Source organism: Arvicola amphibius, chromosome 4, assembly GCF_903992535.2.
Source record: "Arvicola amphibius chromosome 4, mArvAmp1.2, whole genome shotgun sequence".
NCBI lineage: Eukaryota > Metazoa > Chordata > Mammalia > Rodentia > Cricetidae > Arvicola > Arvicola amphibius.
Window position 1 is genome coordinate 90712768 of NC_052050.1, and position 18783 is coordinate 90731550.

An 18783-nucleotide genomic window follows, 5' to 3' on the forward strand; every position below is an offset into this window, starting at 1 on the left:
CCAGGTAGGTTGTGCCTCACCGGCCTCTAGCCGCGTTCGCTGTTGTCCCAGTAAATGGGCGTTCGTTGAAAATCATCTTCGGCTTTGCCTGTGGCCAGAGGTGAGATTCGGCGCCCAGAGCCACAGGGGCCTTAGCTCACCGCCCGCTGCCCCAGTGTGGGAGGGTGAAACCCAGGCCCCTACACTCCGGATCCTTTCGCCGCTCTAGCGGCCTGGCTGGTGCCATCGATCCTAACCACGTCATTTCTCCACAGGTTCCACCGGATCTGGAGACTGCTACCGCCGCTTCGCCCGGGAAAATGGCAGGGTTCCGGCGTCCTTTTAAATAAAGTGGTTTAACTTTCCGTGTATGTATTTATGTTTTGGGGGGGGGGTTCCTTTCAGTTTAAGTGAAATATGTATTCGTGTCCAGATGTATTGGTTCCAGCAGTCAACATCTGGATGGCCGACGCAGTCGGATCTCTTTCAAAACCAGCTTTTTTTAAATGTGTTTTATTTCGCCTACTTGTATGTATGTGCTCCATGTGCGTGCCTGATGCCCATGGATAAGACATCGGATCCTGTGGAACTGGAGTTTCGTGTAGTTGAAAGCGTCCATGTGGCTGTTGGGAACCAAACCCAGGTCCTTTGAAAGAACTCTGGTTCTGAGCCATCTCCAGCCCCGGGCATAGCTTTTTTTTTTTTGTTTTTTTGGAGGTCAGGTCTTGGTCTGTATTCAATAAAGGCATGAAATTTAACAATCCTGCTTCAGCCTTCCAAATGCTCAGATTACACCTGGGTTTCCAACTGTTTCGGACACTACAGGTAGAATTAGGGAGTTTATGTGACAGCTTTAGGCCAGGTTATATTTTTTAAAATTTATTTTTTTGAGGCAGGGTTCCTCTGTAGCTGTGGAGCCTTTCCTGGACCTTGCTCTGTAGACCAGGCTGACCTCAAACTCACAGATCCGCCTGCATCTGCCTCCCGAGCAACACCACCACCCGGCTGTTTTAAAATTATTTAGAAAGTGACCACCTAGGGACTGAAGAGATGGCTCAGGCTTACTAGCAATGGATGCCTTTTCAGAGACCCCAAGTTTAGTTCCATCAACCACATGGTGATTCACAGCCATCTGTAATGAGATCTAGCAGCCTCTCTTCTGGCTTGCAGACAGAACACTGTATATGTCTTTTTTTTTTTTTTTTTTTAAGATGAAAGCCGGGCGGTGGTGGCGCACGCCTTTAATCCCAGCACTCGGGCAGAGGCAGGCGGATCTCTGAGTTCGAGGCCAGCCTGGTCTACAAGAGCTAGTTCCAGGACAGGCTCTAGAAACTACAGGGAAACCCTGTCTCGAAAAACCAAAAAAGAAAAAAAAAAAGATGACTGACCTGACCACCTACGCAAAAAGTGATCTTGAAGGAATGTGTTGGCATCTTTTCCCCTAGGGAGACATCTGTCCACCCCAAATAGAGCACCAGTGCTGGCCAAAGTGTGTGACTCCACTGAACTTAAGTTTTGTGAACCAATATTCATTTCACTGAGCATGTGTGGCCCCAAAACAGTCCTACCCCATCAAAGATGACCTAGAAGCTGCATGATGGAGTGACCTTTGTAGTTACTTTGTGTATACTTTGGAATCTCCCAAGATGGCCTGCAGCTGAAGGAGCAGATTGTCCATGAATGTCAGCAGCTCCATTACTGTTCCTGTAGGCCTACTTTGTATTCTGCTTAGTTATGGTTAGTTGGCCAGTGTGACCTCTATACTAATATGGAGACTGTTACAGTAAAGAAAAAACTGCAACGTATACACAGGTGGTGGTGGTGCATTCCTTTAATCTCAGCACTTGGGAGGCAGAGGCATGTGGATCTGAGTTTGAAGTCAGCCAGAGAAGCCCTGTCTTCAAAAAACCAAAACGTATCTCCCCAAGGCCTTTTTTGGTTTTTGGTTTTACAGTTAAGTTGAAAAGCCAGGGCTCTTTCACAGGATGGCCTAGTCCTTGGGAAGGGATGTTAATGGAGGAGGCTTCAATCCCTGTGACCTTGCTGGCCTTGGGAAATTAGAAGCTGTCAGCCAAAACCTAGGCAGCCAGGGAGAGATTCTGTAGACTACCCTGAGTTGAGGCTACTCACCCACCTTCAGAGGGAAAGCAAAGAGTAAGGTGGCCCTGGACCAGAGCTGTGATTGGCCAAAGCTAGACAATGCCACTGTGATGTCAATTCCCATGTGCTATGAAATGGAGACTCCTGACCTCTAAGCCTCAGTGGAGCTGCCGTCCAGACACAGATCATGGTGAGCCCCTGGTCTCTTTCCACCTGGCCCTGACAGAAATGTTCAATTCCAGACAGCTGCCCAGCCATCAGGAATCCATGCTATCTCACACTTGAGAATGAGTGCCAGCTGCTTTATGGGACAAGAAAACCTTTCAGAAGGTTCTAGGTGGTATAAACCTGAGCTATTCCCAGCCTCTTCAGTCAAATATTGTCAAATCTTGGGGGAGTCAACTCCCACAGATTCACCCTTGAAGTGGGGTCTGGTCCTTGGAGGCTCTATAATTGAGTTTCTTCATGTAGCCTGCCTCCGTACCAAAAAATTGCTGAGGTATCTTGTTGGTATGAGTGCTTGGGGGCAGGGGGCATGGAGCCTGGTCTCACCCAGGCCTTAACACTGACCTGGCCTTTGCAGAGTGGTGGGTATGATCTCAACCTCTTTACCAGCCCTCCTGACTACAACTTCCTGTGTTCCGTCTGCCATGGGGTTCTCAAGAAGCCAATGAGGTTGCCATGCAGTCATATCTTCTGCAAAAAGTGCATCTTCCAGTGGCTAGCCAGGTGCCATTGGGAATCCAGGAGGGTGGGGGGCAACTCCTGCAGCCAAGAATGGGAAGGGAAGGTCTACCCAAAACGGTTCCAATGGCTATAAGACTCAGTTGCAAAATCTGGGACATTCAGAATGTGTGTGCCTCCCTCTCTGGTGTCTGGAGTCCCTAGCCTCAGCCTGGGGGCCACTTCCTCACTCTAGCCCCACGCCCATTATGTCCCCTCCAGCCAGAAGGGAGGGCTAGCTGGGTTGCCCCCATGAAGGCTTGCTCTGGCAGTCACATGACTTTATCACTTACAACATCACACCGATACCTCTTTCTAGACAAAACACCTGTCCATGCTGTAGACAAGAGGTGAAAAGAAGAAAGATGGTCCAAGTGAATAAACTCCGGAAAACCATTGGCCGCCTACAAGTCAAGGTAGCTCAGGGCATCCATCCACTCCTGTCCTGGGGGGTGGAGCAGAGCCAGAAGAGGTGTCAAGAAGCCCTTTGTCAGACTCGAGTAGAAGACAAAGGTCATAGACATGGTTAAAGACCATTTGCTGTGTGACTGGGCAAGCTGCTTATTCTTCCTGGGTTCCTTGGAACTTCAGGTGTAATGTGGGAGTCATAAATGAAATTCAGAGTTGAAGTGCCTGGTCACTAGCCCTTACTCTTTAGCCCTCTAACTTACAAAATGAAGAAACTTGGAATCACAAAAGTTAGCAGGCAGCAAGGTGTGGTGGCGCACACCTTTAATGTCAGCACTGGAGAGGCAGAAGCAAGCTGATCTCTGAGTTTGAGAGGGCCAGCTGGTCTACAGAGCAAGTTCCAGGACAGCCAAGGGTACACAGAGAAACCCTGTCTCCAAAAACCAATAAAAAGCTTATAAGGCAAGATGGGCAGTGGTGGCGCACGCCTTTAATCCCAGTACCCAGGAGGCAGAGGCAGGAGGATCTCTGTGAGTTCAAGGCCAGCCTGGTCTACAAGAACTAGTTCCAGGACAGGCTCCAAAGCTACAGAGAAACCCTGTCTCGAAAAACCAAAGAGCAAGCAAACAGAAAGCATAGGAGGCTCCAGAGTTCACTTGTTTCCCTGTCAGGGGATATCATAGATTAAAGATTATACAGGAGCCCCACATGACAATGCCTTAACCTAGTTTAATTCACACTGAGCTTTCTTATACTCCCTAGTGCAAGAATGCTGCAGCTGGCTGCTTGGTGACATGCCCTCTGGCTCATCGCAAGAGTCACCAAAACTCATGCCCCTTTGAGCTGATGTCCTGCCCCAATGAGGGCTGCACTGCACGGATTCTGCGTGGGGTCCTAGATGAACACCAGCAGCATTGCCAGCAGGATGGGCAGCAGCGCTGCCCGTTAGGCTGTGGAGCCACTTTGGCTGCCTCCGAGGGTGAGCAACACAACTGCTACCGTGAGCTACGTGATGCTTGGGTACAGCGCCACGAGCGCAACCGGACCCTGCTACTGAGCCTGCTGAGGCATGTGCGCCGGGTGAACCGCACCACCAACTTCATCCGCCGGCAGCTGGCACAGCTGGGCGACTTCCTGGAGGATGACTCCCTGCTTCTGAGTTCCAGGGCACAGGAAACTGAGGTTGCCCCGGAGGCTGAGATGTGGGGTGTGCAGGGCCAAGGTGTCTTATAAAGGAGTTATATAGGCGCTAAGCCCAGGCCTAGTCCACCTCATATCCTGTGTGTGCTGTGTGCTCTGTCGTCCTTGTCACCTCTGCTTCCATATCAGACACTGGCCTTTTTCTCCCCCAGACTTTTTTTTTTCTCTGACTGGATCTACCACTGAGTAGACCCTGCAAGGCTGTTCCCTTCTTCATGGACTCACTCTTATTCCCACTTTTCTCTCAGCCTAATAGCTTCCTAGCTAATTACACAAAATAACTCAAAACTCTAAATCAAGAGAAGATGCCATGTCATTCCGTGGCAGTACATACTTTTAATCTCAGCACTTGGGAGGCAGAGGCAGGATGATCTCTGAGTTTGAGGTCAGTCTGTCTATAAAGACAAACCCTGTCTCAAAAAACTAACTAACAAGCAAAAAAACACTGGCTGATCTTCTGTAGGACCTGGATTTTATTCCCAGGTTTGATTCCCAGCATCCAGCTGTTAATAACATCTGTAACTCTAGTTCCAGGAGTCCAGGGGAACTTATGCTTTCTTCTGGCTTCTACAGAGATGCAAGAAAAAAAAAGGTGTGGTCCAATTATTGACTCATCATTATGTGGGTCAGTATATCCTGTAAGATGGTCTGACACACTTTTAGAATTTGAGATCTCGCTGGGCAGTGGTGGCGCACGCCTTTAATCCCAGCACTCGGGAGGCAGAGGCAGGCGGATCTCTGAGTTCGAGGCCAGCCTGGTCTACAAGAGCTAGTTCCAGGACAGGCTCTAGAAACTACAGGGAAACCCTGTCTCGAAAAAAAAAGAATTTGAGATCTCTTTCTAGAAAACAAACTATGCCTCTGGAGGCAGGATCTCTATGCTGTCCTAGCTGTACTAAAACATTATGTAGATCAGGCTGTCACTCACAAAGATCCTATTCCCTCTTCCAAGTCCTGGGATTAAAGGCATGTACCACCATGCCTGGCTACAAGTATCTCTGTAGATTGACTTCATGTTCATCAATGTTTTTCTTGTTTTGAGACAAGATTTCTCTGTGTAGCTCTGGCTGTCTAGGAACTCACTCCATAGACCAGGCTAGCCTCAAACTCAGAGATCCGCCTGTCTCTGCCTCCTGAGTGCTGGGATTAAAGGTGTATGCCACCACCACTTGGAGTGTATGAATGTTTGTATGCGCATTCCTGGTGCCCTAGAAGTCAGAAGAGGGCATTGACTACCCTGGAAATGGAGTTATGGATGGTTGTGAGTCACCATGTGATTGCTGGGACTCAAACCCAGGTCCTTTTCAAGAATGAGTGTTCTGAACTGCTGAGCAATGACCATTTGGAAGGTCCAAGAATCCAGTAGGTGTTCACTCCACGGCTGATGTCTCAGATGGTCTTCAGTATACACCAGAATCCTGAAGAAGTAGACAAGGAAAGGAAAGGAAAAGAAAGAAAGGAAGGGAAGGGAAGGGAAGGGAAGGGAAGGGAAGGGAAAGGAATGAGGAGATGAAAGGAAAGAGGAAAAGAAAGGAAAGAGGAAAAGAAAGGAAAGGAAAAGAGAGGAAAGGAAAAGAAAGGAAGGGAAAGGAAAGAAAGAAAAAAGGCTGGCCAGTGAGACTGGCAAGCAAGCAGGCAAAGAGCAAGCATCCTTCTTCCATGTTCTTTTTATAGGCTGCCAGAAAATGTGTCCCAGATCAAAAGTGGATCTTTCCATCTAAAAAGATTCAGATTAAGCCAGGCACTGGTGGTGCACACTTTTAATCCCAGCACTCAGGAGGCAGAAGCAGGCAGATCTCTGTGAGTTCAAGGCCTACAGAGTAAGTTCCAGTACAGCCAGTAATGTTATATAGAGAAACCTTGTCTCAGAAAACCGAAATAAAAGAAAAAAATCCAGATTACAATTGGGTAGTAACTTTAAATGATTTAATTACAAAAAAGTTCCTACCCTGTCTCAAAAAAAACAAAAAAAAAAAAAGAAAAAGAAAGAAAGAAAGTAAGTAAGTTCGTCAGGAAAGTCAAGAGCTGATAGACAGAGAAACCTTGTCTGGAAAAACCAAGTGAATACATAGATAAATAAAAAGCTCTCAACCAGGAGGGTGGTGGTGGCTGCCCACACCTCAGGAAGCAGAGGCAAGCAGATCTCTGTGAGTTTGAGGCTAGCCTGCTCTTACATAGTGAGTTCCAGGACAGCCAGGGCAACACAGAGAAGCCCTGTCTTGAAAAACCAAGAAAAGAAAAAAGGACCTAACCTAGTTAATTACGGATGTAGTCAAGTTGAGAACCAGGGACACCCATCACAGGATAATGAACTTCCAAGATAGCTGGCTTCTTCCTCACCCTCCTGACCTAAGATAAACCCCTGGCACTTTAAAACAAAAGCTTTGTGGATTTTGTTTTGTTGTTTTTTTGAAACAAAGTTTCTATGTGTATAACTCTGGCTGCCCTGGAACTTGCTCTGTACACCAGGCAGGCCTTGAATTCTAAAGAGATCTTGGTTCTGCCTCCTGAGTGCAGGGATTAAAGGTCGCTGCAACCATGCCCAGGCCAGAAGCATTTTAAAGAGCAGTGGCGGTGCACAGCACAACGTTCCTGAGGCAGAGGCAGATCTCTGAGAGTTCAAGGCCAGCCTGAGGGAGTTCTTGGACAGCCAGAGCTACACAGAACAACCCTGTCTCTAAAAGGCCTGGGCCAGAGAGATGGCTCACTCAGTACCTGCTACTGTATAACTTTAAGACAATTCTGAAGCCATTTCTGACAACTCTCAGTCTCAGCAGTAATGCTCCTCCCTTTCCCCCTCCCCACTCCCCCGGGGAACCAAGGACCTAACAATTGCTCACACATGTACTGAGATGTTGAGAACATTCCATCATCTCCCTGAGTCCTTGTGAATGGTCTCCAAATAGATCTCAGTTATTGAATAGGGGCAAGATAACCCTTAGGTATTGACTCAGTGACTGATGTTTTGACTTAGGCCCTGGGAAAGGGCAAAGTGACCCTTAGATGTTTTCCCTTACCTCATCTGATCTGTCAGCCACTCCCCAGCCAATTATTGGTAATAGCCCTTTTGAATAAGCCAATCATAATATTTAAAGAACAACCCCCAGACACCCCTTCCTTCTGTGGTTTTTCCCTTTTAAAAATAGCCTGTACCAGACATTCAGGGTCTTCTAGCCTCCCGACTGCTGGAGGACCCTGTCATGACAAAAATTAATAAAATCCTCATGCTTTTACATCAGCTGTGATATGAGAGATGGTCTCTTGGAGCGACTCCTCCTCCTCGGTGATTGGACACTAGGGTTCAACACTACCAAATGTGATAATCTGAGTTTCATTCATGAGACCTACACGGTGGAAGAAAAAAAAAACCTACTTCCATGTCTTCTATCTCCACACACACTGTGGATTGTGGGAGGTCAGGTGGCATACACATACACACTTAATGATAAATTGAGGGTATGGTATTCAGAGGTTGAAACAGATCTGGAGCCTGAAGCCAACCTTGACTACCTCACAGTTCCAGACCAGCCTAAAACAAACTGAATACGTAGCCAGAATTTTCCTTAAGTTAAATTGTTTTGTTTTTCAAGATAGGGCTTCTCTGAGTAGCCCTGGAACTCACTCTGTAGACCAGGGTGGCCTTAAACTCAGTGATCTTCCTGCCTCTGCCTCCAAGTGCTGGGATAAAGGTGTGTACCACCACTACCTGGCTTAAATTAAATTTTATTTATTCATGGTTTGTTGAGTCAGTGTTTGTCTGTGTGTAGCACTGTCTGTCCTGGAACTAGCTCTATAGACCCAGACTGGCCTCGAACTCAGAAATCCACCTGCCTCTGCTTCCCGAGGGCAGGGCAGAAACAGGGTGCGCCACCACCGTCCAGATATATATATGAAAAGACAGCCTGGTGTTGGTAGCCCACACCTTTAAATCCCAGCACTGGAGAGGCAGAGGCAGAGGCAGAGGCAGGAGAATCTCGTGAGTTCGAGACCAGTCTGGACTACAGAACGAGTTCCAGGGCTGCACAGAAAAACCCTGTCTCGAAGAAACAAAACAAAACAAAACAAAACAAAAAAAAAAAAAAAAAAAAAAAAAAAAAAAAAAAAAGAAGGCCGGGCGGTGGTGGCGCATGCCTTTAATCCCAGCACTCGGGAGGCAGAGGCAGGCGGATCTCTGAGTTCGAGGCCAGCCTGGTCTACAAGAGCTAGTTCCAGGACAGGCTCTAAAAAAGCTGCAGAGAAACCCTTTCTCGAAAAAACAAAAACAAAAAAAGGAAAAAAAGAAGAAAAAAAAGACAAAATTAAAACAAATAATAAATAGAAAAGACAAAATAAAAATAAATAATAAATAAATAAAAGTAAATAAGTAGTCAAAAAATACAAGACGTTCAGCAAGTTGGCCGCTGCTTTCAGGTTCCACTCCCGGTCGCCATAGCCGGTACCCACAGCAAAGTTGTCTCCCAGGGCACGTGCTGATGACGTCAAAGTAGTTGCAACACGTGATGTCATCAGAACGTGCCATGAAGTACAGAGCCGCGCGGTGTCTGTTTCACGCGGCGGAGGTCTGCTGAGCTTGGAGGAATCGACTGCACTCGGACATGGCGGAGCCTGCGGCCGGAGTGAGCCGCTTCAAAGCCAAGTAAGCACTGGGCGGAGGCGCCGGCGGCGAAGGGAGATGTCCGAGGAACCGGGAAAGAGTCAGTTTAGGAGGGCGTTCTCGGTGATACAGGGGGCTGAGTCCTGTGCTCAGTCAGTCCCCCTGGCTGTGTGCAGCTCTGTTTAGTGCTAGGATGGGAACAGGCTCTGCCTTTATCCGTAGTGTAGAGTTTCCAGACAAACAGTTTTTACCCGTCGCTGAGTAGATTAGATTATTACGTGTTAGCAAAGAAAGCTCCTCTGTTGGTGGGTCACTGGGTGCAGAGCACGGGAGGCTGGTTTTATCCTGATGGGCAGACTTCCAGGGAGTGGACTTGGGGCTGGGGACATAGGGGGAGGTGAGCATAGGATTTGGGAAGACCAGCCCAGCCCGCGTACAGGATAGAGGCAGAGGACCTGGACCAGGAACAACGGTGCTGCACCGTTGACGGTTCAGAAAGATGGGCAGAAGTCCTTCCTGGGCAGGGTCGCAGAAGCACGTGAGATGAAGGGAAGCTTTGAGCACTGCGAAGTCACCCATCGGCTGTTCTAAAGGGCACTAGACAACAGAGATGGAAGGGTAGGCAGGGCACTCAGTGAGGAGACTGGTATGGCCACTTCCCTCACCCCCCAGGAAACTGCAATGACTTGGCTTGGACCAAAACAATGGAGAAAATGGGGGAAAGGACAGCATTAGTCAGATCCCAGAAAGGACAGCTAGTTGGGGAGAAACCAAATGAGGCTGAGGCTGAAGGAGGGAGACTTGGTAGTGTAGTGGCATGCTGGGTCTCACTGGTGAAGACCTTGAGAATGTGTTTCCTTTTTCTGGCCTCCCCCAGCTAGCAGGGAGCCCCCAAAGCCTCTCTTCCGAAGCCTGGCCTGTTGCCTTCACCTTATTCAGGCCCACCTCTTCAAGTTATATGATGACCCCATGAGAGCCACAGAGGCATGATCACCATCTAGCCTTGGGTCTCAACCTTTCTGTAAGGTGATGATAGCATCCACCCTCTGAGCTGTTAGGATTTTTTGTTTGTATGTAGGCTTTTTTTTTTTTTCCGAGACAGGGTTTCTCTGTATAACAGTCTTAGCTATCCTGGAATTTGCTCTTGTAGACTAGGCTGGCCTCAAACTCACGGAGATCCACCTGCCTCTGCCTCCCAAGTGCTGGGATTAAAGGCGCTTGCCACCACTGTTGGGCTGAGCTGTTAGTTTTTATCTCTAGGTTCCTGCCTCTGCCTAGGTACTCTGCAAGGTCAAGGATTTGGCTCATCTCTGGGAGAACAACCAACCCAGCACAGGACTTGGAATGGGGCGAGGGAGTTGGGCAATCACTCAGTATTGTATTCTCTTTCCAGCTATGCAGTTGAGCGAAAGATTGAACCTTTCTACAAGGGCGGGAAAGCACAGGTAACTATCTCCAGGGGCAGTTAGGGGGCAAAGAGATAGGGAATACTGAGTGATTCCTTAACTGAGATCCCTTTGTCCCTAGCTGGACCAGACCGGCCATTACCTCTTTTGTGTCTGTGGTACCAAAGTCAACATCCTAGATGTGGCCTCAGGGGCTTTGCTTCGGAGCCTGGAGCAGGTGAGGACAGGCTAGGCAGGTGTGAGGGGCTTGAGGGGAAGGTAGCATATTCTTACGGTGCTCTGTATTCCCACTCTCCCCTTAGGAGGACCAAGAGGACATTACTGCCTTTGACCTCAGTCCTAATGATGAAGTATGAAGGGTAGGGGTGGTGGGTAAGCGCTGGCACCTCTCTTCCACACTGAATTGGCAAACGTGTCTTATCCCCCGGCTGTACTGTCTTACCCTGCCCCCAGGTCCTGGTAACAGCCAGCCGGGCACTGCTGCTGGCTCAGTGGGCCTGGCGAGAAGGCACCGTCACTCGTCTGTGGAAGGCGATACACACAGCCCCTGTGGCCTCCATGGCGTTCGACACCACCTCTACACTGTTAGCCACAGGTGGGACCCCAGCTAGGTGGGGACGCTGGAAGGCACTAGGGCAAGGACTCTGTACATCTTTACCTCAAACACATTCCCACAGGTGGCTGTGATGGCGCTGTACGTGTCTGGGACATTGTGCAACATTATGGAACACACCACCTTCGAGGCTCCCCCGGTGTCGTTCAGTGAGTGGGTTGGTGGAGGAAGGGTGGATAGAAGTACCGCCCTTGGAAGTACGGCTAATTCGTCTCTATTTTGCTCCAGTTTGGTGGCCTTCCATCCAGACCCCACTCGTCTGCTGCTCTTCTCCTCAGCTGTGGACACCTCTATCCGTGTGTGGTCCCTGCAGGACCGCTCATGTCTGGCCGTTCTGACCTCACACTACAGTGCTGTCACGTCCCTCTCCTTTAGCGAGGATGGCCATACCATGCTCAGGTCAGTGGCTGGCCACACAGGGCTCGGGCAGGAGGGGAGGTCAAGGCTAAGCCTGGAACTGAGGGATCTGTTTCTCCTCAGTTCTGGCCGTGATAAGATCTGCATAGTCTGGGACCTTCAGAGCTACCAGGCCAAGAGGACAGTACCAGTGTTTGAGGTATGGCCCGGCAGACCAGGGCCAGCGAAGGGGGCAGGGATGGGAGTCCTGGCTGTATAGGCCCTGACCCTGCTCATCCACAGAGCGTGGAAACTGCTGTGCTATTGCCTGAGGAGCCGGCACCTGCGCTGGGTGTGAAGAACTCAGGCCTATACTTCTTAACAGCTGGTGACCAAGGTGTGGGGAGGCTGGCCACATGTGGATGAGGGGAGGGGAGAAGCCTGTGGACCTCATCCCCCAATAGCCCTGTCCTCATACAGGGATCCTCCGTGTGTGGGAGGCTGCTTCTGGGCAGTGTGTGTACACCCAGCCACAGATGCCAGGACTAGGGCAGGAGCTGACCCACTGTACCCTGGCCCGCTCTGCGGGCCTGCTCCTCACTGTCACCTCCGATCACAACCTGCTCCTTTATGAGGCACATTCCTTACAGCTGCAGAAACAGGTTAGCACTTCTTCCTGCCCGGTGCAGGGATTGGGGCTTAGGCTTCCTTTCTTACAAGCCCTCACTATGACCTTCCTGTCTCCCACAGTTTGCTGGTTATAGCGAGGAGGTGTTGGATGTTCGGTTCCTTGGGCCCAATGACTCCCACATTGTCGTGGCTTCCAACAGCCCCTGCCTGAAAGTGTTTGAGCTGCAGACTTTGGCCTGTCAGATCCTCCACGGTCACACAGGCAGGTCACTCCCTCTGACACCCCTGGCACCTTAGCCTGGCTTTGACAGCTTTCCTTCCCTGCCTCCTTTGCATAGTTCATCTCTAACCACTCCCCTCTCTTCCAGACATTGTCCTGGCCCTGGATGTGTTCCGGAAGGGGTGGCTTTTTGCCAGCTGTGCCAAGGTGAGACTCCATACAGGCCTCCCAAGTGAAAATGAAAACAAAGGCAACGGCCCCATGACCCATCACCTCTCTTCCGCCCTACTATCCGCAGGATCAGAGCATACGCATCTGGAGGATGAACAAGGCTGGCCAGGTGGCCTGTGTCGCTCAGGGCTCCGGACACACACACAGCGTGGGCACCATCTGCTGTTCTAGGTAGTGGATCAGCACCAGACCCAGGGGTATCCAAGGAGGTAGAGGCCCAAGCCATTGGTTTCTAGCCCAGGGTGGAGAATGGGTGTGCTGGTTTGACCACACTCTGAGGCTTTCACGAGGCCCAAGGAGACTCAGGTGCCACGGCAGATTTCTTTTTTTTTTTTTTTTTTTTTTTTTTTTTTGCTCTTTTTTTTTAAAATATTTATTTATTTATTTATTTATTTATTTATTTATTTATTTATTATGTATGCAATATTCTGTCTGTGTGTATGCCTGCACGCCAGAAGAGGGCACCAGACCCCATTAGAGATGGTTGTGAGCCACCATGTGGTTGCTGGGAATTGAACTCAGGACCTTTGGAAGAGCAGGCAATGCTCTTAACCTCTGAGCCATCTCTCCAGCCCCCCACGGCAGATTTCTTGGAAGGTGGACAACATAGGAAGGACTTGAGACAGACAAAATGACACTGAACAAGGTCCTGCTGGAGGAGGTGACCTTCATTAAGAGCTTGACTATATGGTTGGGACCAGTTGCTAGGTGTGATGACTCTAAGGATGAGGTGGTGCAGGCAGAAGCATTTGGGGGCGATGTAGACCAATCTACATTCTGAGATGATCCCTCTGGTCCTGATGATGGTATGGAAGGCCAGAGCTTGGTATACTGCAGACAGTGTCCTTGGACCTGAGCAGTGTCTCCCTTTCTTGTTGGCTATAGGCTAAAAGAATCTTTCCTGGTGACGGGCAGCCAGGACTGCACTGTGAAGCTATGGCCCCTCCCTGAAGCCCTGCTGTCTAAGAACACAGCTGTGGACAGTGGCCCGATGCTTCTGCAGGCCCAGACCACCCTGCGCTGCCATGACAAAGTAGCCGCACATGGCCTCTGGGATGGGGTGTGGCTGATCCCTAGCATGGAGTGAGTGTCTGAATTTTACCACCTGCTCTCATCACCAGGACATCAACAGTCTGGCTATCTCCCCCAATGACAAGCTGTTAGCCACGGGCTCACAGGACCGCACAGCTAAGCTCTGGGCCTTGCCTCAGTGCCAATTGTTGGGTGTTTTTTCAGGCCACCGACGTGGCCTCTGGAATGTCCAGTTCTCGCCCACAGACCAGGTGCTGGCCACAGCCTCTGCTGATGGCACCATCAAGCTCTGGGCACTGCAGGACTTCAGTTGTCTCAAGGTAAGTGTTCCCCCTGTCCCGTTTCCCTGCTCTGTAACAAACAGTTCATATTCATAAAGCTTGGGTCCCTCTCTCTCTCTCCCCTGCAGACATTTGAGGGCCATGATGCTTCTGTGCTGAAGGTGGCCTTTGTGAGCCGTGGCTCACAGCTGCTGTCTAGGTGAGTGGGCTAGGAGAGGGCTGGGGGTGTGTAGTGGGGGTCATGCCTCTAAACTAAGTCTTTCCGTTTTCAACCTCAGTGGTTCTGATGGGCTTCTGAAGCTGTGGACCATTAAGAGCAATGAGTGTGTACGGACACTGGATGCTCACGAGGACAAGGTCTGGGGGCTACACTGTAGCCGACTAGATGACCATGCCATCACCGGGGGCAGTGACTCCCGAATCATTCTCTGGAAGGTTGTGAATCCTAAGGGGTGGGATGAGGCAGGGCACGGGACAGCACTGGGGCTTGTCTGATCCTGATTTGATCCCAGGATGTGACAGAGGCCGAGCAGGCAGAAGAGCAGGCCAAACGGGAAGAGCAGGTGATCAAGTAAGTTGGGGCTCAGTAGCACCCGCTGTGTACCCTCAGCAGACCTCTTCATGCCCACAGCACCCTTGCACATCTCCAGCATTAGCATCTCCTAGAGCCCTCAGCAGCAGTAGCCCCTGTGTTCCCTGCTGTGAGGCATAGGAAGCAGGTTGAGGTAGGGCTCACACCTGTGGCTCTTGGGCCCAGCCAGGGTCTCCGATTGATGTCTTTTTCCTCTGTCCCACCAGGCAGCAAGAACTGGACAACCTGCTCCATGAGAAGCGGTATCTCCGGGCCCTGGGACTTGCCATCTCCCTGGACCGCCCCCACACTGTACTGACTGTTATCCAGGGTCAGTACCTGCCCCAGTGCAGGCTGGGGTTGGGATAGCTCCAGGGACCAACAAACCCTTTCTTTAAGCTGACTTCCCTCTCACAGCCATCCGGAGGGATCCTGAGGCCTGTGAGAAGCTGGAGGCCACTGTGCTCCGACTGCGACGAGACCAGAAAGGTTGTGGGCGAGCTGGAAGGGACCTGGAAGGGATCAGCCTGGGGAGGGGGTGGCCTGGTGGGCAGAACACAGTGGAATGGCCCAACAAACAGGTGTCTGTCCCTATACTCACAGAGGCCCTGCTGCGCTTCTGTGTCACATGGAACACCAACTCCAGACACTGTCACGACGCCCAGGCCGTGCTGGGTGTGCTGCTAAGGCATGAGGCCCCTGAAGAGCTGCTGGCCTATGAAGGGGTGCAGGGTACACTGGAGGCCCTGCTGCCCTATACCGGTATGGGACATGGCCTTAGACCCCGGGACGCCCCTGGTGGGTTCACAGACAGCCCTCTCTTCCCCCAGCCCCAACCTCCTCTGTTTTCCCCCAGAGCGGCACTTTCAGCGGCTTAGCCGGACGCTACAAGCAGCCACCTTCTTGGACTTCCTTTGGCACAACATGAAGCTGTCCCCACTCCCTGCTGTTCCCCCAGCCCTGTGAGACACATAAAAATTGCACTTTTCTATCTCGGCTTCTCATGTGAATCTGACCAATCTCTCCCAAAATCATTGGCCACATTGGTCCACTGTAATTTCAACTGTAGAAGTTCAACACCCCCCACCCCCACCCCCGTCTCAAGCCCTCACGACACAATGAGATTAGGTGAAATCATTCCACTTTTATTAAGAGAAAACGTGAAGTTGTTGCCCCTTGGCCTTGTCATCCATCCAGCCCCACCCTTTCCTGCTCTCTTGGCAGGTCTGGATCCCTGCTTTGCCTGTGGTTGGGGTTGACAGTACAACCTCTCTGCAGGGCTACACAAATCCTCAAAGGGGACCCATGTTCCTTTGGTCCTGTTCCAGTGCCCTGCGGGTGATGGTGCAGCATCGGCTCTGAATGGCACTCACACAGGGGCGAGTTGGTACTACAGGGGGAACAGGCCTGTCTGTAGCCACCTTGTCTTCCCTGCCGTCTGGGAGCCCTGGCCTGCCCAGGAGGAAGCCCAGCCCTTCAGGCTGCAGCAGCACTGCAGGAAACAGACCTTCCTGGCCATTGTACCTACAAGAAAGGCAGGGCTTGGTTAAGAATTTACCTGATGTGCCCCTCCTGCCAGGCAGCACCTGTCACTGCTCCAACACACGCACGCACACACGTGTGTGAGCACACTCACTGTACCTGCACAGCCACCAGCCGCGGTCTGAGGGTTCCAGCACGTGCACGCATGCCCCTGCAGGCACTGATAGCTCATCAGTATGACTGCCCTCATAGGCCTGAGTAGCACAGAACTGCATCCCTAGGGTAGGTGTTTGGGGATCACTGGAGAACTGTAAGGCCAGAGTCCTGACCTTTCTCCTGGTGGAGAAACACCCACATGCCTGGTGCCCCACTGTCACCTCCCTCCTGAGCTTGCTCTTAGCCTTGCTGCAGGTTCATTCTTAGTGGTGAGCTTATGGTAGGGATGGGCTCATACCTCTGCATTGCAAAGCCAGGCCTGATTCCTGGTCTTGGCCTAGGGCTCCCTCCTCCAGGTAGGGAGCTGGAAACCAGGCCATCTGCTGATCCTTATTCTCCACCAGCCACCAGCCTGTTCAAGAGGCCAGGAAAGGGCTCAGATGCCAAGGCCTGCACCCATCTTGGTCAGAGAGCAGATGTTTTTTGTTTATTTTGTTTTTGGAACTCACTGTAGACCAGACTGGCCCTGAACTCTGCCTTAGGTGCTTGGATTAAAGACGTGCACCACCATCACCCAGTTGTCCCCAGGTTCTTAATACTGTGGCCCTACCTGATGGATGTCGTAGTAGTACATCCAGAATTTCTTGAGCCTGTGTGTGAAAAGGCCTGTCTCTTGTGTCATGGGTGTAGAAAGGCTGTAAACAGCGCATGCTCTGAGCCTCCAGGCTACGAATGGTAAGGCTGCTTGCAGGTTGGGATAACGGCTCCTCTGGTGTGGGCAGGATCACCAGGCTGGGCAGGGCAGCCAGCACGTGTGAAAAATGAGAAGATAGGATGGGAACCCCACTCCCCACCTATGCATAGGCCAGGCCAGCCCAGCCTTCTCATCTTCCCTTCCAACAAGTGTATGGGCTGGGAGAAGGGTGTATATTAGTCACCTGCCCGGAGGCAGCGTAGGCTCCAGATCCAGAGGTCTGGGTGCGAAGAAGTCACTGAGCGCCGAGCTCCTCAATACATGCTCAGAGGTTGCCAGCAGTGCCTGTACGTAGGTCTTCAGCAGCCGCAACCGCGCCAAGCCTCTGCCAGTATGCCCCCAGCGTGTCAGCAGTGGAGCGTCTGCCCGGGTACCACAGGAACACACTGGGACCACGCTCCCACGCTTGTTTGCCTTACCTCCCCTGTGACCACCCTGTAACCCCTGTAGGCCTGACCAGGAAGCTTGGGAAGAACGCGGTCAGATCTCCGGAGCAGGCCTGCCTCCACTGGGAAGATTTTCTTAAGGCTCTTCTGAGGGGGAGAGCCATGCGTCAGTCTCCAAAAGTGGAGAGAACCCCGGGGAAAGGGAGGGAGGGTCCCTGGAAGAGTTCCTACAAGCAGGCAGGAAGGTCGTGTATCTAGAGGCCTCTGGATTGGGGGGGGTGAGCCCCCCATTTGAAGTAGTCCCAGTGTTACTCACCTGGAGCTGCCTGAACTCATCCCAACTCCTGCGAACAGACGAGTCACTGTCATCCGACCAGCGCACGGAGAAGGCAAATGTCTGCGTGAGGAAAGGTGGAGGTGCCATCTCCCCTCAGACTTTTTCACCTACCCTTCTGCCTCTTTGGGCAGGGGAGGAGGACAGGCCGTGTGGTCCTACCTGGAGTCTCTCCATCTGCACCAGGGCTACCGCATGCGCTGATACCGGGTGTCGTGGACCTGCCATTGTGCCTTCTGCTGGGTGTTCGAAGGGGCTCAGAGCAGCCGGAAGACGTGGGAATTTCCCCGCACTGCCGAGTCCCTGCAGAGCGTTCACACCTGGAAACTTTTCAGTTTCCTGGTCGTTCTTCAAGCACAAAATCTAAGGATTCATCACCGGAGGACTAGTGCTGGGGGGAGGGGCAAGCGGGGCAGGTGGGAGGATAAATGAAGTCCTTTGTACTGGAATTGCCAAGGGGGCCTCTCCTCCCCTAGCCAACTGAAGAAAGGAGGTAGGCAGCTCCTTGACCAAGTGCTGCCTCAGCCTCACCTGCCCCCTAGGCCTCTTCCCCGCCCCGCTGTTACCTCCTCCCAAGGTGTGCCTAACAGCATGGTTTTTAAATTTGCCTGTGGGGCCATATGCTGCTGTCCTCTGAGCCAACTATTTCACACCTGGGTCCTTTTAGGTTTGGTTCTTGTTTGTTGTTTGTTTTGGGGGGGGTGAGACAGGGTTTTGCTAATTTGCAAAGGCTGGCTTTAAACTTGGGATATTCCTGTCTCAGTGTCCTGAGCAGCTGAGGCTCAGACTTGTGTAACAAGGCCATGGCCATGAAACCTACCTCTTTCCTTGGTCAAGTCTTGGCATCGCCTTAAGCAACTGGTTCTTTCAGAAGCATTGGAAGAGCAACAGGAAAGGTCTGAGTACCCACCACTAGGGCCTCACCACCAATGGGCGGCCTGGCGGCCCTACCAACCCTAGCCACCCTCTACTCATCCACCACAGAGGAGCCCAACTCTGGCCAGAGTTTCCTCACAACTGGAGAGGTGGATCAGATAAGAGCACTGGCTGCTCTTCCAGAGGACCCAGGTTCAATTCCCAGTGCCCACATTGGCAGCTCTAGTTCTAGGGAATCTGACATACTCACACAGACATACATGCAAGGCCAAACACCAATGCACATAAAATAAGAATTAAAAAAAAAGCTGGGCTGGGCAGATAATTACAGATGGTACACACCTTTAATCCCAGCACACGAAGGGAAGCAGAGGCAGGAGAATCTCTTGAGTTTGGGGTCAGCCTGATATAAAGAACGAATTCCAGAACAACCAAGGCCACACACACACACACTCACTCTCACAAAATAGG

General features: G+C 51.2%; 3 protein-coding genes and 1 non-coding gene across 5 annotated transcripts; 3 read left to right on the forward strand and 1 right to left on the reverse strand.

Annotated features, from left to right (window-relative positions):
* Positions 1-60: 60 nt before the first annotated feature.
* LOC119813875 lies at positions 61-187 on the forward strand. Its single transcript, XR_005285318.1, has one exon. It is a non-coding gene; the product is annotated as a small nucleolar RNA ACA64 (small nucleolar RNA).
* A 2427-nt stretch (positions 188-2614) lies between these two features.
* On the forward strand, positions 2615-4443 carry Rnf151 (ring finger protein 151). The gene is made up of 3 exons (XM_038325450.2): positions 2615-2808; positions 3122-3218; positions 3973-4443. The coding sequence occupies exons 1-3, from the start codon at positions 2615-2617 to the stop codon at positions 4441-4443; spliced, it is 762 nt and encodes a 253-aa protein (XP_038181378.2).
* A 4473-nt stretch (positions 4444-8916) lies between these two features.
* On the forward strand, positions 8917-16445 carry Tbl3 (transducin beta like 3). 2 transcript variants are annotated; one of them, XM_038326325.1, is made up of 23 exons: positions 8917-9046; positions 10398-10449; positions 10532-10627; positions 10713-10760; positions 10864-11005; positions 11088-11172; positions 11252-11422; positions 11504-11579; positions 11663-11756; positions 11840-12021; positions 12110-12251; positions 12358-12416; positions 12508-12611; positions 13326-13473; positions 13562-13792; positions 13882-13952; positions 14032-14188; positions 14266-14324; positions 14552-14655; positions 14742-14813; positions 14928-15086; positions 15181-15286; positions 15549-16445. In XM_038326325.1, the coding sequence occupies exons 1-23, from the start codon at positions 9006-9008 to the stop codon at positions 15664-15666; spliced, it is 2517 nt and encodes an 838-aa protein (XP_038182253.1). In that variant the 5' UTR covers positions 8917-9005; the 3' UTR covers positions 15667-16445. The 2 variants fall into 2 exon arrangements, with proteins under 2 accessions (XP_038182253.1, XP_038182254.1); XM_038326326.1 differs by lacking the exon at positions 15549-16445 and having other exon boundaries at positions 15181-15315.
* Noxo1 (NADPH oxidase organizer 1) lies at positions 15502-18526 on the reverse strand. Its single transcript, XM_038326328.1, has 8 exons — positions 17599-18526; positions 17419-17499; positions 17174-17249; positions 16901-17078; positions 16573-16754; positions 16261-16374; positions 15966-16083; positions 15502-15848 (listed from the first exon to the last, which is right to left on the reverse strand). The coding sequence occupies exons 1-8, from the start codon at positions 17662-17664 to the stop codon at positions 15617-15619; spliced, it is 1047 nt and encodes a 348-aa protein (XP_038182256.1). The 5' UTR covers positions 17665-18526; the 3' UTR covers positions 15502-15616.
* Positions 18527-18783: the final 257 nt, after the last annotated feature.